At 38.8% G+C, this 21,224-nt stretch overlaps 2 protein-coding genes across 5 annotated transcripts; one reads left to right on the top strand and one right to left on the bottom strand.

Moving 5' to 3' along the window:
- The first annotated feature begins 643 nt into the window (after positions 1 to 643).
- rimoc1 (rab7a interacting mon1-ccz1 complex subunit 1) lies at positions 644 to 7,603 on the top strand. The gene is made up of 6 exons (XM_088415931.1): positions 644 to 877; positions 4,680 to 4,789; positions 5,312 to 5,458; positions 5,605 to 5,736; positions 5,907 to 6,021; positions 6,462 to 7,603. The coding sequence occupies exons 1-6, from the start codon at positions 784 to 786 to the stop codon at positions 6,695 to 6,697; spliced, it is 834 nt and encodes a 277-aa protein (XP_088272057.1). The 5' UTR covers positions 644 to 783; the 3' UTR covers positions 6,698 to 7,603.
- LOC148429653 (uncharacterized) lies at positions 7,039 to 20,739 on the bottom strand. Of its 4 annotated transcripts, none has more exons than XM_088415903.1 (18): positions 20,437 to 20,739; positions 19,240 to 19,393; positions 18,871 to 18,989; positions 18,403 to 18,546; positions 18,119 to 18,272; positions 17,831 to 17,970; positions 16,729 to 16,893; positions 14,868 to 15,020; positions 14,055 to 14,208; positions 12,778 to 12,935; positions 12,388 to 12,606; positions 12,219 to 12,303; positions 11,825 to 12,069; positions 10,637 to 10,690; positions 10,399 to 10,534; positions 9,175 to 9,380; positions 8,043 to 8,255; positions 7,039 to 7,928 (listed from the first exon to the last, which is right to left on the bottom strand). In XM_088415903.1, exons 1-18 carry the CDS (start codon positions 20,631 to 20,633, stop codon positions 7,604 to 7,606), a joined length of 3,021 nt encoding a protein of 1,006 aa, XP_088272029.1. In that variant the 5' UTR covers positions 20,634 to 20,739; the 3' UTR covers positions 7,039 to 7,603. The 4 variants fall into 4 exon arrangements, 3 of the variants coding, with proteins under 3 accessions (XP_088272029.1, XP_088272036.1, XP_088272044.1); XM_088415910.1 differs by having other exon boundaries at positions 12,388 to 12,507; XR_015865766.1 differs by having other exon boundaries at positions 7,780 to 7,928; positions 8,043 to 8,173.
- Between the last annotated feature and the right edge of the window lie 485 nt (positions 20,740 to 21,224).

The raw sequence follows: 21,224 nt of genomic DNA, 5'->3' as shown, positions 1-21,224 counted from the left end.
ACATATTAACAGAAAAGTTTTAAAAAACGATCAATAAATAAAAGTAAATATATCATTAAAATGTTAAAGTTAAAATGTTAAATTGCTTTTATTAAAAAACGGAATCAATAGCACAGTATTTAGACTGGATTTAAAAGCATTTACCCTGGGGGGATGACTTCACTTCTGTTGGTAACTTATTCCGTTTGTGTGCAGCATTACAGTGAAATGAAGCTTCAACATGTTTACATTGAACTCTGGAAAAAAATGTTGCTTTTTCAAGACAACTCGATACTTATCTCGATATATTTTAAATTGAAACAATTGGGTTCCATTTTGAACCATCTTTTATTGGAGAAGGAGACGCACTCCACTGGTAACGATGGTGGAATAACTACATATAAGTGTGTGTTGTGTAATGCAAAAACATATGAAAATGACACTACGTATACAATTAAAAAATAATCAAATGCAATTCGCAACTGTGCTGTGTAACAAAGGGATGTTCCCGTGACAGTAAACACATTTTTCACGTTATTTCGTCAAAACACTAGGAAACAAAAGAACGCACGAAGAATAACGTCACACTCGACATATTGTGAAGACTCATTCATCGTGCGAGTATTTTTCTTCCGCTCACTCTAAATTACTACAAATGATTTTTATATTTGGTTTAGTTTCTGCATGGAAATAACACTATATTAAATAATAGTAATTTAAAAAAAAATAAATAAAACGTCGCATTTCCTGTGTTTGCGCTTCTGAAACACGTGACCCAACCTCACGTGACTAGTAGTTTTAGTCATGGCCGACGACTACAGGCGACAAGGCCTCGACTTGGAGAGAAGGATATTCGAGTTTGACGCAAAGTGTTCCGCTCTCAAAGCAGAGAAACAAGGTAACGTTTCAAACAATCTTGCGGCTAATCCATTTTTTTTGCTCTCTGCTGGCGTCGCCTACCAGCTGGCCGTACTTCGTTTTTAGCTGGCTAACGAGCTAGCTGCTGTTAGCGTTACCGTGCGATACAAACAACAGCTGTGCCGTTGTAATGTTTTAAATCTTTGGATAGCCTTACTAACAAACACCCACATGCGTAAGTATGCAAACTGGCATATAATATGAAAATATAGCGTTTATTATCGTGATCACGAAGTCGCGTTGATTATTGGTGAGTGTCAACACACAAGTAAACATTTGGCTAGCTATTCTCTGACTAGCCTAAATGTGACAATTTACCTTTGTAATGTGAGGCAAGCTATCGACCGTTGTCCGAATGGTTCTGTTTTGACTTTGAATTTTCGCAAGGATGCTTTTTCATGGCAGCAAGTGAATTAGTACGTCTGCCTCACAGTTCTAAGGTTTTGGGACCGAATACAATCTCAGACCCACGGATTTGCTCTTTTTATTTTCACGTATGTCATTTTATTGGCATGTTTCAAAAACTATGTAAAGTTTATTGAGATGAAATCACCCGGAATAGTGAATGTACTGTGCTTGGATGGTAATATGTTAATTTGTGTAACCGTTGTTTACCTTAGTAAAGAGCAAAATAAATACAATGCTGCTTCAAAGTTGAGAGGAAGTATGGAATTTTGTCGTAGGTTCTCATCTTTACACATCAATCAATCAAATCAATCAAATTTTATTTATATAGCCCTAAATCACCGAAGTCTCAAAGGGCTTCACAGAATGAAAAGAGGTCATACAGAGACATCTTTTCAATGTAAGGTACACAACAGCATCCCCTGTCAAAGCTCCCAGAAGGGGAAGGAAAAACTCAAAAACCCCAATTTGGGGAAAATCAGAAACCTCCAGAAGGGACCACAGGTGGGAGGAGCCCCCTTCCAGGCCCACAGGTTGAAGTGGATGCTGCATGTACCGAACACAGAAACAATATAAATTACAGAAAACATATTGTGCTATATAGTGCAGTGATGTCTTGACAGCAGGCAAAGCCATTGGGCAGGAACCATCCCGCATTCCAGCCAGGTGGACCGCAGACGGCTAGACTCCTAACCCGTGATGGTCGACCAGCGCAGGACCCAATGGAGGCGGTCAAGTCAACCCTCACCATCTAGCTAGCCCCCTCTCCCGGCCGGAAGAGGGGGGCAGGAAAAAAGAAGAAGGCTGCAGACAGGCTAATTTAACTAAATGCTTTTGAGTATAGATGTGTTTTTAGTCGGGATTTAAAGATTTCTACCGAGGTGGCTGCGCGAACTTCCATAGGTAGGGCATTCCATAGTACTGGCGCGCGAATGGAAAATGCCCTTGATCCCGCAGACTTCTTTTTAGCCCGTGGGGTCGATAGCAAACCGGCATTTTGTGATCGAAGTTGTCGGGACGGAACATAAGGTGATACTAAGTCGACGAGATAGGAAGGAGCTAAACCGTGTAAAATTTTATAAGTAATTAACAACACCTTAAAATCACATCTCACGTGTATTGGAAGCCAATGCAGGTCAGCTAGAATCGGAGTAATATGATCAAACTTTCTCGTCCTTGTCAATAGTCTCGCCGCTGCATTCTGTACACACTGCAGGCTTTTAATGTGAGACATGGGAAGGCCAGAAAACAAAATGTTGCAATAGTCTAGGCGCGACGTAACAAATGCATGAATTAATGTTTCTGCATCGCTAAGAGAAAGAATAGGGCGAATTTTAGCTATATTGCGGAGGTGAAAAAACGCCGTTCTTGTCATGTTATTAATATGTGTTCGAAAGGAGAGAGTTGAGTCAAATATCACGCCGAGATTTTTTGCAGAACTACTTTGGGAAATAATACAGTTTTCTAGGTTCAGCGTGGTATTCTTAAGCAGGTGCTGATGATGAGCAGGGCCAATAAATAACATCTCAGTTTTATTAGGGTTGAGAAGCAGAAAATTGGAAGACATCCATTGTTTAATCTCGGCGAGGCAAGCCTCCAGTTTACTGCACTTGCACGGATCCGTTATTTCTAAGGGCATATAGAGTTGGGTATCATCAGCATAGCAATGAAAACTAATAGCATGTTTACGTATAATATCGCCGAGAGGAATCATGTAGATGTTGAACAGTAAGGGGCCAAGTACTGACCCCTGCGGGACACCACATGAGACGGAGAAAGACTCAGAGATTGCGTCGCCATAAGAGACACTATGCGTCCTTCCCAGGATGTAAGATCTGAACCAAGAAAGTGCTGATCCCGAGATACCAACACATGATCTAAGACGTTCTATAAGAATATGATGATCAATAGTGTCAAATGCGGCACTAAGATCAAGCAGTAATAATATTGATGAGATGTTGGAATCCGAGGCTAAGAGAAGATCATTCGTCACTTTTACTAGGGCTGTCTCAGTTGAGTGGTTGGCCCTAAAACCTGACTGAAGGAGTTCAAATCTATTGTTGTCTATCATAAAATCACTAAGCTGTTGTGTTACAACTTTCTCGAGAATTTTGGCGATAAACGGAAGGTGTGACACTGGCCTATAGTTAGCGAGATCTTCAGGATCTAGGTGTGGTTTCTTAAGTAATGGTTGAATGACGGCCGTCTTAAAAGCTTCAGGTACAATGCCAGAGACACATATTTCCCTAAAACGTACAGATTAATTTAAATGAAGACTTTTTTTGCACTACACGATATACATTAGTAGCACCATTGTGTTTGTTGTTTATTGCTATTTATTTATTGGTCAATTATGGAATGCAGTCTGCTGCTCGGGCAAGAGAACAGAATAAGAATTTCATTGTATGGTACAGCTTTACATATGACATTAAATGTATTGAATCTATAGTTCAAATGTGTGAGTACTAGTGATGGACAAAGGAATCTGTGTGAACTAAGGAAGCTTTGCAGCCACTTGGTTTGCACATGTTTTAATGTGGGTGGCTTGCTGGGACCCCAGTTCAATTCCAGCTTTCTCCAGCCTTCCTGTATGGAGTGTGCATGTTCTCCACTAGCCTGTGTGGATTACCTCTGGGCACTCGGGCTTACTTGCACTCTAAAAACATGTATGGCGGGTGTTTTGGACAAACTAAATTGTCCTCAGGTGTGATTGGGTGCGTGAATGGTTGTTCGTCTCGGTGTGCCCTGTAATCAGCTGGCAACCAGAAGAGATAAGCATCAGCAAGCCTGTGACCCTTGTGAGGATAAGGGGCTATAGAAAATGAATGGATTTTTCAATGCTTCATGGGTCTAGAAGCCCAAGAAGGTCCAAGAAGTCAACTGTGTTGAGAATTGTATGCCTAAATGTTTCAGAAAATATTATGAATGTGCTTTAGTTAATTAATGAGCAAAATACAATAATTACTATAAGGATAATTTGCTATTCTTTTTTTTTTCAGAAATGGTAGTTGTTCCATTTTTTAAACCTTAAACCCAATTAGAAGAAATCAAATCAAAATGTTCCTAAATTGGGAAATTCTCCTGTTTTGCCCATGTACCACCGCAACAATGGGCAATGCTCAAAAAATGATTGCACCTGCAAACACATGTGTAACTGTAGCCTGAAATCCATAAAATGTGAGATGACAGGCAATGGCCATTGCATTTTGCTGCCATTCTATATTTACAATACCCATCAAACCACTTCCGAAACTGATTATTATGACACTTATGAGGACCAGCACAGTTGAAAATGCTGAGCCTGAACGTGTTTTCCATTATTTGCTGTGGCCTGTATTTGCAATTAGTAATATCCTAATTCCATTTTTTTCCCCCAGATGATGACTATTTACAAAATGCCTCTGTCATTCTGGACAAGCTGAAAAGCTATTACAGACAGGGAGGGGAGAGCAGCAGCCTTTCCAAGTTGCTTCAGGATTACACGCAGGTAACTTATTGCATTAAACCTAGATGTTGGACCTCTAGTGCCCCTGTTTGCGATGGGATCGAAGTGTATGCTCCAGTTATATTTCAAGGGCTATTACTAGTTTTCACTATTGTGTAATTGAATTCAATATTTGAATGCAAAATGTATTTACGCTTTATTTATATTTACAACTCGTTTGGATGTTGAATCCTTTGAGGCATTTCATTCACTTGGATCTGTATCTTGTGCTAGAGAGAAAAGCTTTGAAGACATGACGTTTCTCACTTCTAAATATATGTAAAGCTATCAAATTAAAAAAAATAAAAATTGAACACCAAGCACTGAAAGGTGCACAATTCTGTTTAGTCAATGCTAAGTTGAAGCTGCTGTGAGTTCGACCCTAACATTTTTGTGCAAACTACTTCATTGTATGACGTTTGTAACCTCAATGCTAAGTTCAAAGCAAGGATGCCTTGTATTGTGAAGTACAGTATGTAGGTAAATACATAAATGTAAACATGGCATTTTCTTTGTGCATGGTAGGTTATCCTCGATATCACATTTTTCGAAGAGAACAAACTGGTGGATCAAGAGTTTCCAGAAGACTGTTCACCATTTAAAATCCAGCAGCTCCTGCAAGATCTTACAGAGCCAGAGGTTCTGGTGGGGAGACTAGCACCATCTCAAGAGGTTTGTAGCTTCCACCCTGTGTGAAATGCGTCTTTTTGTGGTCCATAGAAACATTCAACCGGAGAAGAGCGACACTCATATTAATTCTGAATACCGGACATAAGTTAATTATGTGAAAATGTTGACATTTTGTTTTGCTCTGTCAGGTGCAGGCCGTTTTGGGCCTGGAGCTGTTAGAATGCCTCTATTGGAGACGTGGAGCACTGCTCTACATGTACTGCCACACCCTTCATCAGCGGAAGCAATGGATCAAGGAAAACAAGGACACGTTCCTGAAGGTACCATATAAACATTGACAGAAGAATACAAAACTATTAGCTTTGTTTACGTATTAAATACACACACGCAACAAATAAGACAGCATTAGCTACTTTTAAAACAATTTTACTTTACATGGTTGAATGCTGCTAGTTTATCTGTGTACTTCATGACTGATTATTTCATGCAGTGCATTCAAGAAGGAGTCCGCTACCTAATGAGGATGCTGCAGGTGAGGAACTCTGTCAAGCTCAATGATGGGGTGGTGCTTCATGACCCTGCCACCGCAGGCTTTCTATCTGAAGGTACCTGTTTTTTTTTTGTTTTTTCAAGCCATATTTGGAAGATGGACAATATTCACACAGTACTCATATAGAAGTATAAATATATAGAAGTATAAATACTCGTGCCGAAACAATTTTGTAAACGTACCCATTCAACTCCTCTTAATTTAGCAACGTGTTTTCCAGTCCATAAGCTGCACCGGTATATAGGCCACATCAACAAAATCTAAGCCCCCCCCCCCCCCCCCCCCCATAGTAACATTTTTCTGTGATTGTTTTTTCCCGTTACCATTCTTCGAAGAGGCTTTCGCCCCAAGATCTCACATGCAGTCAACTTTACCTTCCCTTCTTAGCTCCAAATGCAGTGGAGTTCACCTCCTTACTTACTAGACTCCCACCACAGATTTTGCACCACACGTCTCTCCTGAAATTGTGACACATCCCTTGAATTGTCTTCAAAGGTATCTTCTCAGACACTCACCTGCTGACCATGATGTACATCGGAGAAATGTGCTTTTGGGCTGTAAAGTACGAGGACTACAGCAGCGGCACTGTGGATTGTAAAGAAGACCGCCTCCAGTTTAGGGACATTGGCACACAGATCCTCAACAAGTATGTGTTGGCCTGCGAGGGCCCGCTGCAGGGGCAGGGCTGGAACACGGAGAACGCCAAGGAGATCCTCAGTGTTTTACAGTGAAGCCATCGTGTCCAGGTCATTCTTGGTCACAGATCTGACAACAGTATTCAGCCCCCCAAATCTCAAATAGAAATTAATTACAAAAAACAGGCAATGTACAGTCAGTGTAGAGGAAGTAAGGGGAGAAAAAAACCCAATGCTGAACCTCACTCCACACACCTTGGTCCAGGTCAGTGGCATTATTAAATAGCTCATGTAAAACTGAAACGATTTTTTTTTTTTTTTTACCCCATTATGAAAAAAAAGCAGTTCTTTCATTCTAGACTGTTGACTAGGGCACGCGTTTTGCTCTAAGAATGTTATAACATTAATATTAATATAAAAAATTCTTAGTAAAAATGTTTCCTTTTTTAAAAGAATTGTTTATTAATAGCAGCCTAAAATGAAACGTTGCACAATAGCATTTTTATTTATTGTTATGTTGCTGTTGGTATGCTTTTAATATTTCACATTTGTTTATATGCTACACATTTGTAAATGTGTATAAAATACACAAAAAGCAAAGGAGTTTTTTGAGGTAGTGTATGTTCAGATTTATTAAAAATCCACCACCTGTATTCCCTTTTTGCATTTTTTTTCCAACTTTTTGTTTAGCTTCTAATTGAAATTGTACTGTTTTGGATTCACTTCTGTTTTTTTTTTTTTTTTTTTTTTTAAATGTCCTTGGTGACAATAAAGCCCATGTTGTTTTACCAAGTGTGTTTTCCAGTGGTGAGCGCACCAGTAAATTCCAAAGGTCATTCACCAGCGGCTAAACCCACTAGTCCTATTATTACAGATCAGACTGTTTTTGTCTCTCACGTCATCGTTATTTTAACCTTTTGCCAAAAGTTTGTAAGCACCGTTTTAGGACTAGCAGGAAAAAAAAAATTTGTAACGTAAATAAAACTACAGTATATTCTCATATTAATGCCGCTGCTCCTTTTCCGCAAACTGCTCCTTGTCATTGACGTACCCCAACAGGGACATGTTCTCCTTAAGGAACATCAACTTCTTAGCACTGTCCAAGGCGGCTCTCTTCAGCATTAGGATATCACCAGCTTTGGAGAACATCCTCTCCTTGGTGGCAGTGCTGGGAAGTGGGGCATTGTACTTGATGAACAGGTCTACCCACGCCTCCCTGTGCTTTCTGGGGAAGAGGGCCCAGGAGAGGTCTTCCCGCTGGGGCATCCAGTCCTGGAGGCTTGCCCTCAGCACTTGGTCCAGATCCTGGCTGGTGTCAAGCAACTTCCTGTAATGAGAATTAGCTGTTTAGTGAAATGTGAAAATAATTAGAAATGTTTGAAAAAATAAAATGTAAGGAACAGATAGTTATGTTTAGAATAGAATAAACATGAACCCTTACTTGAAAACCAAATCTCGATGCTTCTTCACAGGCTGGGCCTGGGTTGACTGTTGCTCCTCCAGATGCTGCACCATGGTCTTTAGCTCCTTGATGATCCTCTCCTTGATGGCGTCAGCCTGGTCTGGGACCATCTTGGACAGGAGGACAGGGGTGAAGGAGGGGTGCAGGGCAGAGGCCATGATTAGGTCTTGGTCCTTAAAGAGGGCGTCAAACCTGTAAATGAATTGACATAACAATTTCACGAGGCTTTCACTAAACCAGGATTCATTCAGTGCTCTAAGCTTTGAAATCTTGTCATTCAACTTTACTTAGGATTTTGCTTGGTGTACGCAGTGTTTCATACTTGACATTGTGCTTATTGTATTCAGTGCTTGTGGAACTAAGGTGCTTTTAATTGCACAGCAGAAAAGCTCGGTTGATTTTTAAAAAGGGTGTTCTTGTTTTGTTTTTTTACTATAGATAGTATACTGTGCAGTAGATACTGCTGTGTTTCAGCTGCCTTAAATACAACTGAGTTACGTGCCAAGGTTTCAAAGCTGCGTCTGTCAAACCGAAGCAGTGAAGTGGTTGGAACGTCATCGGTGAAGTCAAGCAAGCTCTGGCCCACTGCTTCACTACAACTGGCCTATCGCATTCGGAGCATCAGCGTTAAGGGTGGCATCACTAGTTACAGGTGCAAATCCATGCTTGTGAATGTTCCTGTAAAGACGCTTGGGGCAATTTTTCAACGGAAAGCCAAGCCTACCACCATGAATTTGCCGCAATCAGGTGTTCCTTCTGACAGTGCAAAGAATAATCAGAACAACTGTTTAGGTGCCATAATGCACACCATACAAAATACAAAAAGAAACCCACTGAACCTTCAAGATTTGAAGACCGATTGCAAGGCATGCGACAAGTTCCTCGCTGCAGGAGGAGTCTTGAAGCTGTCATTGCAAAAAAAGGCTTTTGTACAAGGTATTAAGTCAATACCTATTGGTGTGTTAAAAAAATTTCCCCACGTAAGTAATTTCACATTATATTTATATGTTCTGCTCTCTTTGCATGAACGGATTAATTTGTGGGGAAATTCCATGTCAGCGCCTTCGGAAATCTATTTTTTCAGCTGCTGTATATGCACACAAGCGCACACCTTTTGTCAAAGCCACTGAGGAGGGACTGGACCAAGGACTCTGCATACTGCAGCCCACACCTCTGCTGCTGCAGCAGCCACCTCTTCAAGACGAAAAGTGTTGGGAGGAGGCTGCCCATGTAGGCGTTGTCCTCCCCCAGTAGGCTGTTCAGTGTGTCCATCACAGGCTTCATGACATTCCTGTACTCTGTCAGTACCTGAGAAATCTAGAAAAAAAATTAATGTCAGAATTGCAATTTTCATTGCGTCTGATGTCCGTCAGCCTGCCACGCCCCTTTTTGCTAAATGAAATACAATTCAACTGACTTGCATGATTTCTTGCTATATTGCCGCATCTTTATAGTACAAACTGCAATCAGCCTGCCGTCAATGGGACAATAGTGACTTTACAGCAGCACCAAACGGCTGATTTTTCAACCAAAACTCATACTGTATACTATCTCGCCGACCAAAAGTTAAAAGTCATGTTCAGAATGAAGTGTTAGGAGATTTTTATTTTGGTAGTTTTTTTGCTTTAGGAAAACTCATTTCCAAAAATGTAAACTTTTAACCAAATCTATTTTGGTTAGTTTTGTTACAAAAACCTCAACAATAAATCAACAAACTCTTATCATCAATTTGTTTAATCCAAGTCAATTTTTAAAAATTGGACTTGGTTTCCTCATCATATCGGCCCAAGGGAAGTTGTAGCTACAAAATGGCCAGTGACAAAAATGAGAGTTTTAAAGGAACATTTATGCTGAAAAAAATGGTATTAAATAAATTCCAAATCTTATTATTAAAACACCTTCAATACATTTGTTCAATCTTTTTTTTTTTCAGCAATAATGTTTCAGTTGGTCAAAAATATTTCTACTTTACATAAGGATTGACACAGGGGTGTCAAATATGCAGTCCATGGGCAGGTTCTGGCTCGCAAAAGGGTCAAATCAGGCCCGCAAGATGATTTCATCATGTACAGTATAAAAATGAGCCAATTTTTTTTCAATAAATGAAAAACTTGAATTTTTTTATGATTAAGAGTAATGTTAGTCTTGTACGATTATAGCGAAGTCGTGGACAATATTAAAAACAATAAGAAAATTTGAAGTTGTTATAAAGTCTTATAAATATACACCATGATTTTATTGGTTCGGCCCACTTAGGGAGGGAAATAGATGATCCTCTGTGCAGATCGCTAGCTTAAGTGAGTTAAATGAATTTTTTTTTTTTTTTTTTTTACACCTTGATGTCATGATCCAGGAGTGTCCCTCCTGCCTTGCCACTGGGCTGGTTAATGATACTATCAATGGCTTCCATCTGCTCAGGCAGTGACTTGGCCTCCATAAGCACCTCCACATTGTTTAAGTACGGGCTCCACCTACAAAGGTAAACACCCAAAAGTAATGAACTAATATAATGCATAGTTCGAATATTATTACCATCAGTAATTGTGAATGATTTTTAAATTCTTTAAATTTACCAGCACATGACCTCCATGTTGTCAATGGTTGCCAAGAGGTTCAAGTTATGTACACTGAAGTCAAAGAGACAGGAAAGCATCACATTTTAATGTTTTACTTAATTAAGATTAGACTCTTTAATCATTAGATGAAGTCCTTTCAGGAAAAATTGCGTAAGAATGCTGTATAAAAAATGATGGATTGATGTGGAATGGTGGAATATATGAAAGAAATATTTTGAATTGTACGGAATGATATTGAGCAAAGTGGAATCATGTAAACAGATAATTATATGGAATCAGGACAAATGTTTTTTTTTTCTTTTACAAACTTGGGGAAAACTGTCATAGTGATGAGTTTAATTCAATGTTGGGACAAGTTAATCAGTCAAAAAGTGGACAATAGTGGGGGAAAAACGAATTAAATTGTTTTTTTTTGGGGGGTGTTGGTAGTAAGTACAATAGTTTCAAGTCAGAAAAGTTGAAATGGGTCAAAGATGAAGTTAGAGGGAAAAAAATGAACCCATGTTCATTGTCAGCTTTTATTTTGAAATGTCAAGAATGCAGCGCTATTGATGAGCTAAACAGTTTAGATTTGGAATGCTAGAATTAGAATCGGGAAACAATTGTATGAGCTATGAGATTAAGAGTTTAAAGTTAGACCCGTTTGAATCGGTCAAAAAAAATTATAATAAAAATCATACAGATTAAAAAAAACAATTACAATTTTGAGTTTAAATTTTGGAAAGAAAATGTGGCAGGGCTGAGCTAAAGAGTTCCAAGTTGGAACAGTATGAAATACTGTACTCAAAAAGGTAAAGTGATTTGATGTGGGATGTTGAAGTGTCATAGGAAATGAATGGAGACTTTGTGGGTGTAAAATGGAATATTTGTGAAAAACGAATCTTTGGAAAATGGGGAAAAATTAATCTGAAAGTGGTTAATTGTTGGAATCTGTTGTGGTTGAAAAGCTAAGACTTGGTTGAGAAATGTAGAAGCAATCAAAGAACAAACATTGGGAATAGGAAAAACAATTGGTGATAAATGTGTGAATTGTTGGTGAAAATTATGGAATTTGTGATACAAAAGAACTGTGGGAATGTTAAAAACTGATCACAAGGTGAAATAACTGAGCTGAGGTGTTCTTTTTTTTTTTCAAAGTATCACCATACTTTCGAGTTGAAATCTTCAAAATTTGCAGTTTCTTACCTACAGCCGCGGTGAGGTGGCAGAGTGATTTGTGGGTCAGCGTCAATGTCCTCACCATCTAGGTGTCCCTGGACGTCGTCAGACTGTCCGCGCACCCCATTCTCAAAACCCTCCTCCATCTCCAGTTGCCAAAATGCATCGTTTGTGCCACTGTCTATAGTAGTAGCTACCACCTTTTTTACAATGCCAAACTCCTGGTGGACATCGTGGATGATTTTCCTTGGGAGCTCTTGTGTCTGGCTAACCTGAGAGAAATGTTTGTTGTTTTTGTCTTAAAAATATAGTCGAGAGGCTTTTGAGGATTTACACTTGGACCCAAGTCAAATCATTCAAATCAATATAAAGTTTTTTTTTTGTTTTTTTTTAATTCAAACCTGACATCTTCTCATTTTACCTTCAACTCCCTGCATGCCAGGGCTGCATTCTTCCTTTTCAAGCTTGGCCGGTCTATCCAGTGAACATTTATGTTTAGAAAGGTACTGTGGGGAAAAATGCAATGTATTAAAAGGCACATACATAAAGTATAATATTATATTAAATATATTTAGTAATTTATAGGTTACCGGCGGTACACCATCCAGCTGTGAGCAGTGGTTGCCACCCACCGCTGCTTCTCCAGCAAGTTGATAACCTTCAGTTTGGTCTTTTCCAGCAGCTCATCCAGGTCCCTCCTGAGGGTCCTTCTGGAAATGAGCTGGAATTTAGGACTGAGGTAAGCAAACAGCTGCTTGGTGCAGGGTTGCTCACAAATCTTGAGGGGGGAAAGAGTCTCCACAAACCACCTGCCAGAAAGTTGAAATTTAAAGATTTGTTTTATACTTTTGAAAGTAAACAACAAGTAATGGCTTCATGAATAAATAAAACAATAAATAAAATAGCATTTTTTTCTAAAGACAAACAACGCAAAAGGTAATTGAAACCATTACTTTTCTATGAACTTTGATTTTCCTGACCTTGTGAACAACTGCCTGGCCTTGCCCTGGCTGAACACCCTGGACGATTCCTCCATGGAGAGTTGCCGCTTCTTGACAAGAAGATGCTCAGTGGACAGACCAAGCTTGCTGTTTCCAACCAGTGCAGCTTTGAGATTAGCCTCCTTTCCAGGGTGTGCCTAGTTGAAAAAGAAAAAAAAAGTAAAAATAATGTTTATCAAATTATTCTTTTCAGACTCACAATTATAATTTGTTTACCATATTTCTCAGAGTCCAAGTCAATTTTTTTTTCCCTCATTTTCAACCCCCATTGTAGGGGGGGTTGACTTATAACGGCATAACCGATTTCTTCCACTTAACTGTGATTGAACAACATTAATTTGAATGCAAAACAGTACTATCAGGTCGTTTACATGTATTATACAGTATATACATCTAATTTGATATAGTATGCATCCGTTTTACAGCGTTTGTACAGAACATCAAAAAATCCATTTTCGTATAGCGCTGCCTTAATGCCTCTTTGTTGTCAACAACGAGGCTGCATGGATAATTTTTCCGGCGTACTTTGGCGCATTATGGGGAGGAAAAGACAGATCGACTCGTCTCCTTCAGCCCTTGGATGTGCGCTTGAACAAGCCGGCATAGATGTCAGCAGATGAGGGGAGAAACAGCCAAGGGCAGCCTTCCACACGCTGAACATCCCAAGTAAGATGATCAGCAAATCATCTCCGAAGACCTGCATTTCAAACAAATTGGAAATGTCCGCGGAGAAGGAAGGAGAGGACGTCCGTGAGTTAAATGGGAGGATTATTTGGCATGTCAGACAGTTATGATGACTTTTAGGGCTTTTTGAGAAATTCCTTTTCAGCTGTGTCAAAACAATAAAGCATTGAAACTTCAAATCGTTTTATTGTTGCAACATAGCTTTACACATTTGTGTCATTGCTTCTCAGTCTTGTCTTGTTTTAGCTCCACGCCCTCCTCCCATAACCACAACACTTTGTTATTTAACATACAAAGAAGAAATGCATCTAAAAGTATCATCATTTTGTCATTTTAATAACACACCATGTGATAATTGGACAGCCATGATCTATGTAACCACTAAAGTCAGGGGTAGACTCATACTCGCTTTCTTGTAAAGTTCACCCAAATTGAAGTTTAAAAAAAAAAAAGGGTGAGGTCGACTTACACTCTGAGAAATAGGGTAACACTTTACATATACGTATTGTGTATCTAAGTAAGAAAGTCTGTTTTAATTTATATATATTTTGAACTTTTAATTTTTAACTCACGTAGTGATAGTGCCTTTGAAGATGGGCTGAGGAAACTGAGGTGTAGGTCACGGCTCTAATTTTACATTCAGGTTGCATGCACTTGGCCAACCCAGTATGTACTTTCTTTTTGTTCTTGACTTCAGTTTTCAGGAACTCTAAAAAGATATAAAACCTAAAAGCAAAAAATATCAATATATAGCTGAATATGTGAGGATCTGGTGAGTAGGGGTTTTCATCTGGTATAGTATGAGTCAAATCTGGTGGCCCTGCAGTTGCAGAATACACACACACACAAAAAAAGAACACCAATACCAAAATAAAGAAATACAATAATGATAGCGGTAAATTAAAAATAAACAAACAAATAAACCCCACAAACAATTACGGTACTCTCCATGTTTTTAAGATGCATGGGAAGCCCCCGCCAACTGCCCGGAGGGATAGGGGCCAGCACACCAGCGAACCGATTAAGGTTATGCGGCTATAGATGGAAGGAGTGTGGGATGGATGGATGGATGGATGGATGGATGGATGGATGGATGGATGGATGGATGGATGGATGGATGGATGGATGGATGGATGGGGAGCATGGTGTTTTTTGTTTGTATGGTGTATGAAGTGTATGAAGTAATTCATAAATTGAGCACTAAAGTAATGAATGACTTTAGGTAATTAGGTAAATAAATACTAAAGTAATCAATGACTTTAGGTAATTAAGAACTGGGGTAATCAATTAGTTTAAAAAGTAACCAATTATTTTGTTTTGTTTTTAAATAAACTTTATTAAGTGACAAGACAAGCTCAACGATTAAAAAAAAAAAAAATTCTTACGTTTCGCAGTTCCGCAGGTAGAATTTGAGCTCCCTGATGGCTTCGCCGTTGTCCTGGTCCCCAGGTTCACCAGTCTTCTCTTCCTCCTCCGTCTCCTCAACATCGGTTGACATGCTAGTGTCACTGTACTGGCTCTGGTCCATTTCAACGTGTCTGTTAATTTCAAGCATTTATGCTCTTAATCTCACACCACCTTTGCCAAATCTCAGGTAAACTATGTGGCAGATATGGGAGGATGTGATGATAATTTGTCCAATCAACGGACACTGGCACCCGTCTGTCATGAAGCGCGGTGTTGATAAACAAACAGTAGCGCAAGCCTTAACCTAATGATGATGCGCGTATGAATTCTTTAGCAATTTGATGTGGGGTTTTATGTCCCTGTTGATCGTCATTGGGTGGACATACGCTTGTCGCAGCTTGTTCAAAAATCACTTGGGATCGTCAGGGGGAACAACTAATTCCCAGTTAAGCAAGTTTATGCGTTTAGACCAGGCGCAAAGTCCAACATTTACATTGCAAACAGCAATATGAACCTGCTTATTTCGAGCCTTGAACTATGTTATCTAGTATAGGTTGTGGTATTTCATGTTTGGACTGAACCCAGTATTATAAAAGCTAGTGAGCTACACAGAATGGTCAGATATTTCTGTAGGGTTAATGTGGCAAAGTGTGCCACAAAAAATGATTTGCAGAAGTCCGTCTTTACTTTTCAGGCTTGTGGCGGTTTGGGTGACGGATCAGCCGAAAATGGCTTCAGTCAGCACTGGGGCCGCACGATTATGTTAATCACGATTATTTTGGTCAATATTGAAATCACAATTATTCATCACAATTATTGTTTTGTTTTGTCAAACATGTCTATTTATTGCCCTTTAAAAAAAAGCAGTGTATAAAGAATGATTCAAGGCTTGATACTTATAAATCATAATAATAAACTAAAATAAATACATAAAGTAAACAATAATTTTAAAAAATTCAACGAAACATGGCGAAAACTTAGCATATAGGTTAATACAGCTAACTAATTTGCTGAGTAAAAACTAATGAAAAAAATGAAGCCTACTTAGAACTTAGCACATTATTTCTTTTTAAGAAAGTTTTAATCAATTAGCAGTCAAAATGCCAATTCTTGGTCATATCGAATTTATTCACAAAATTTATTCAAATTTTTTGCCGATCAGATTTTTCAAAATGGGTCTCAAATGACAGCTAGCACTGTATATATTAGGAATCAGGTGAGAAACTCAACGCCATGTCACATTGGTAAGTAATACAGGTATATTAGGGTGAGAAAAGCAGAGGCTTTTGTCACGCAAACATGGGCGAAACATTGCCATCTAAAGACTATTAAGGTGGAATTGAAAGCTGAAATTTCAGTAGCGCGCTGTGAACCCAACTTCAGCGTCGTCATTACGTCCCACTCTCTCACAGACGAAGAGAATCGAAGTGGATTCAAACGATCTAAATTCTTCCAAGCTTTTTTTGTGTGTGCTCTCCCGGGAGCTGTTTATGGTATTTAAGTCACGGTAGTCCTTTTCAGCTGAATCATAAACGTGTTTGTACCAGCGAACTTCCATAAGCAAATGTTCACCGGCCACGTTTTCCGTGGGGAAGAATTTCCGGGAGGTAAGCGTCACGGAAAATCTGGCCCGCGCGGACGCCACACAGAGGGTCGTGGTTATTGAATGATGATGTCATTTTGACACGAGGAGCCATGCGTAGCTCGCGGATGCTTCAAGCATATACCCGCCCTTCTTGCCGCTGCAGCAGAATTTGCTCGCTTGCTATTTCTTAAGCTTGTGTTCAGTGTAATATTATATAAGTACTCTATGTTTAATAAGCTGTGGTTGCCACCCACTTCTGATTGGACAGTAGGTTGTTGCCCTCCAGCTTTGTCTTCTCCATCTCCTTACACAGGTCATTCCTGGACATGAGTGGGAACTCAGGATTGAGGTAGGCAAACAGCTCCCTGGTGCATGGGTGTTCACAAACGCTGAGAGGAGAGCGTGTCTTCACAAACCACCTGTAAATGTCAATAACTTCATTTGTTTCCTAGAACAGTGATTTTCAACCTTTTTTCAGTAAAGTACCTCCTGTGAAATATGTTTTCAGTCAAGTACCCCTTAACCAGGGCAGAGCATTTTTGGGTAAAAAAAATAAATAAATAACAAACTTAAAACACGACATCAGTGTCAGATTTATTCAACTTTAGACCCTTTCAAAATTCATTTGTATTGGTGCATAAAAAATAAAGTTGAAATAAACATAAAGTGTCCTCTTTTGGATCATAGAAAAAATCTGTTATAAAAAAGAAACAGCTTAATTATTAATATATGTATTTCCACAAAAAATAATCAAAGAAAAGTGTCAGACCTGTTCTAAAAAAAATTTTTATAACTTTTTGTTTGCAGAAAAATATTATGCATAAAGAGTCCTGTTTGGGGGTTACAGTAGAGATTGCTAATTAATAAGTATTAATAAATATTTGTCCAACACAAAAATATTCAACTTAAAGTGTCCTCTTTCTGGATCATAGAGGTGTGTTCAACAAAAATAAATTATTAACTTGACAGGTAAGGAGAGGTGGCACATGACAAGTTGGGTCGAACCATTCTAGTATGGGGGAGAATCTTGCTTTTTACAAGAATGAAATTGAATAATCCATTGAACATAAAATATGTTTTAGGAACTTATATTTTCCTTAAACAATTAATTTATTCAATGATTATTTTTAAAGCATTTTTGCATGTTTGTTTGTTTTATTTAAAATCTCAAGTACCTCCTGAAATTCTTTCAAGTAACCCTATTCGAGAACCACTGTCCTGGAAGATATTCATGATTAATTAAATTAGTGGTATTATGAATTAAATTATAAACAGGAAATACTTAATTTTAAAAAGTGAAGAAAAAACAACTGAAAGATAATTAATACCAATATTTTCTAATGGATTTTTCATCACCTTGCAAACATTTGCATGGCCTTTTCCTGACTGAATTTGTTACTGGAAGATTGCTCCGTAGAATGACGCCCCCTGCACCAACTATTCTTGCAGTTTTCAGCCAGTGCAGCTGTGAGTGCGGCCTTTTTTGAAGGGTGCACCTATTCCAAAGAATAAATTGAAAGAAATAATACTGATTAAATTACTTTTTTTAATGCATTACATAATATATTTTATAGTTATTATTTATTCCATTGTACCCAAATGAGAAAGTCTACCTGGTATAAACAAAATAAATTCTAAACTTACGCTTTGATAGTGTGCAGAAAGATGAGCCCGAGAAACGGATGTGTAGGTCACACCTTTGTTTTTGCAGCCAGGCTGCATGCACTTGGCCAAGCCAGTTTGCACTTTCTTCTTACCCTCGCCTTCAGTTCTCAGGAATTTTAAAAAGACATAAAACCTAAAAGTGAAACATTTCAATAAATAGATAAACATATTGAAATCCGGTGAGTGATGACATTTTTTTCCAAAACAAATATTCCTAGGTAACTAGCTTGTTAAAAAAACATATATAATTTTTTTTTTTTTACGTTTCGCAGTTCTGGAGGTAGCGTTTGAGGTCACTAATAGCCTCGGCGTTGTCTTGGTCTCCAGCATCATCGATCCCCACCACCTCCAGGCCACAAGATGAAATGCTGGCATCACTGTGCTGGCTCTGGTCCATTTCACAGCCTCTGCCAATCACAGGTATGCTTGCACTGAAGATCAAGCTACTTAGCCTATTATCAGGCCTATCATAGTACAGGGTTTATTCAGGACTCAGCAAATTTATCTGAGTGCTTTTCAATGTCGTTTTTAATGCAATATAAAAGCAGCCATGTCCCAGCTCACACACAGAATTATTGTCAAATGTATAGCACGAAACCACAGTGATATTCTTACTCTGTTCACCTCAGCTAACAGAAGATGGCAGCCATGGTTAATATACCTGGAGTTCAAAGCAATCACACAAAAATGGCATAAAGAGTAAAGGTGTAAACAAGTAAATAGTGACATACCTACTGAAAGATTTCTCCATGGAGGGTTGGCACTTCCCAGAGGAAAGCTCCCCGGGCCGACCACGCCTGCTGTTTCCAGCCAGTGCAGCTTTGAGCATGGGCTTCTTGCTTGGATGGGCCTATTTGAGCAAAATAAATAATTATTTTTACTTCCAGAACTAATTGTATAGCTTATTTACTTTATGTTTGATCTGTACCACAATAGGGAAGGAAAAAAAAAAGAAAAAAAATCCAACATACTTTTATTCATGTTTTACTCGCAGAATGTTTTGCAGAACATATTTTTTATCTTTATCCTGTTGAACCTAAGTAAAAAAAAATAAAAAAAAAAACTTAACCTGGTGAAATTAAAATAAGTTATAAACTTACGTTTTGATAGTGCCCACAAAGATGGGCCCTGGAAACTGAGGTGTAGGTCACATATTTGTTTTCGCACCCAAGCTGCATGCACTTGGCCAAGCCAGTGTACACTTTTCTCTTGCCCTCACCTTCAGTTTTCAAGAAACTTGAAAATATATAGAACCTAAGAGAAATGAATACAAGGGTTATATCAGAATTGTAGGACATTTGACACCACACCCATTAAATTTTGAATAACCTGTGTACAAAATACGGAAACGTGTAGCCCCTGTGAAATATCTTTTCAGCAAAGTACCCCTTAACCAGTGCAAGGCGTTTTTTGGGGAAAAAAAAAAGACTTCAAACATGCCATCAGTGTCTGATTTATTCAACTTTATTCAACCGACCTTTTAAAACTTAATTGTATTGGTCCACAAAAAAAGAATCAACCTTAAGTGTCCTCTTTCTGGATAATAGTAGAGATATGTTCACAAAAAAAAATCATTAACTTGACAGGTAACGAGGGGTGGCACGTGGCAAGTTGGATTGAACCATTCTTGGATGGGGGAGAATTTTGAGTTTATACAATAATGAAACTGAATAACCGACTGAACATATAATTGGATTTATAAACTTATATTTTCCTCAAACAAATGATTCAATAATTACTTTTAAAGGATTTAAGCATATTTGTTGTATTTAAGATCTTGAGTACCCCTGAAGTTCCTTCAATTGTGATTGAGTGCCTAAACGGTGGTTTGTCGCTGTGTGCCCTGCGATTGGCTGGCAACCAGTCCAGGGTGTCCCCTGCCCACTGTTGGGATATGCACCAACAAGCCAGCTACCCTTATGAAGAGAAGCAGCTAGTTGATGGATGGACAGATGGATGATTTGTTTCATTTGCTTCTCTCGCAAATGAAGGAACATTTGTTTCAATAAACATAACATTTCAAATAATAAGAATTATCAATGGAACGTGTCCCCACAACATGCATACAACATTGTTGCCATAACATTTTTAGCATGACAGAAGACGAATAAAGCAGTGAATCACAAATGCTGCGCTGAACTTGATATCATCAAACAGTTTTCCTAAAGAATTGATTGAGCAGAGGTATGTCCTCACTTGTATTTTTCATATTTTTTTTATAATAGTTAGCCTTGCTTGAAGGCTTATTTAATGTCATGCAGAGAGCGAGCGAGCGAGAGAGAGAGAAATGTTATTACCCTTCACAATTCCTGAGGTAACTTTTGAGCTTTTCGATGGCCTCTGAGTTGTCCTGGTCCCCATCGTCACTTGTCTCCTCCACCTCATCAGCATCAGACATATTGGCGTCACTGTGCTCGCTACGGTCCATTTCACAGTCAGTGACTCTTTGGCTGAATCTGGGGTAGCTCGTGCTACGCAGCCGTTCAGCATACATGCTGAGGTATCTATAAGCTATAACTGTTAACAGTGAGGACAGAAAATGTGGTAAAACAGAACGCGACTAAGTCTATTTTGTTTCTATTTTGTGGGATTTTCTTCTTCTTCTTCTTCTTCTTCTTCTTCTTCTTCTTCTTCTTCTTCTTCTTCTTCTTTTTCCTTCTTCTTCTTCTAGTTTTTGGGCGGATTACAATTCTTTGGCCCACACTGCTATCTACTGTACAGGAACCACAAAAGCACTAGGTACGGATATGTGCAAACACATACTCGTTACATTTTTTTTAAAGGGCCCGTTACTTTATATATTTTTTTCAGCGCCTTTACGCAAATGAGGCAGACAGGCAACCCACTTGACTGACTGAATTGACACTGATTTGATGACTTAGTGTATGTATCATTCAAATCTGTTTTCATGATGTCCATCCATCCATTCCTAGAGCCGCTTGTTGCTGCTGCAGATCCGAGCTGACTTCGGGCAGTCAGCGGGGACACCTTCAACTGGTTGTCTGCCAATTGCAAGGCACACAGAGACGAACAAACATTCACGCTCCCATCCACATCTAAGGACATTTTTTAGTGTGTCCAATAC

The sequence above is a fragment of the Hippichthys cyanospilos genome, chromosome 1, assembly GCF_059441005.1.
Source record: "Hippichthys cyanospilos isolate Australia breed blue-spotted pipefish chromosome 1, RoL_Hcya_1.0, whole genome shotgun sequence".
NCBI classification, from domain to species: Eukaryota; Metazoa; Chordata; class Actinopteri; order Syngnathiformes; family Syngnathidae; genus Hippichthys; species Hippichthys cyanospilos.
The sequence above is the reverse complement of the archived record's forward strand: the minus strand, read 5'-3'. Positions and strand labels throughout refer to the sequence as shown.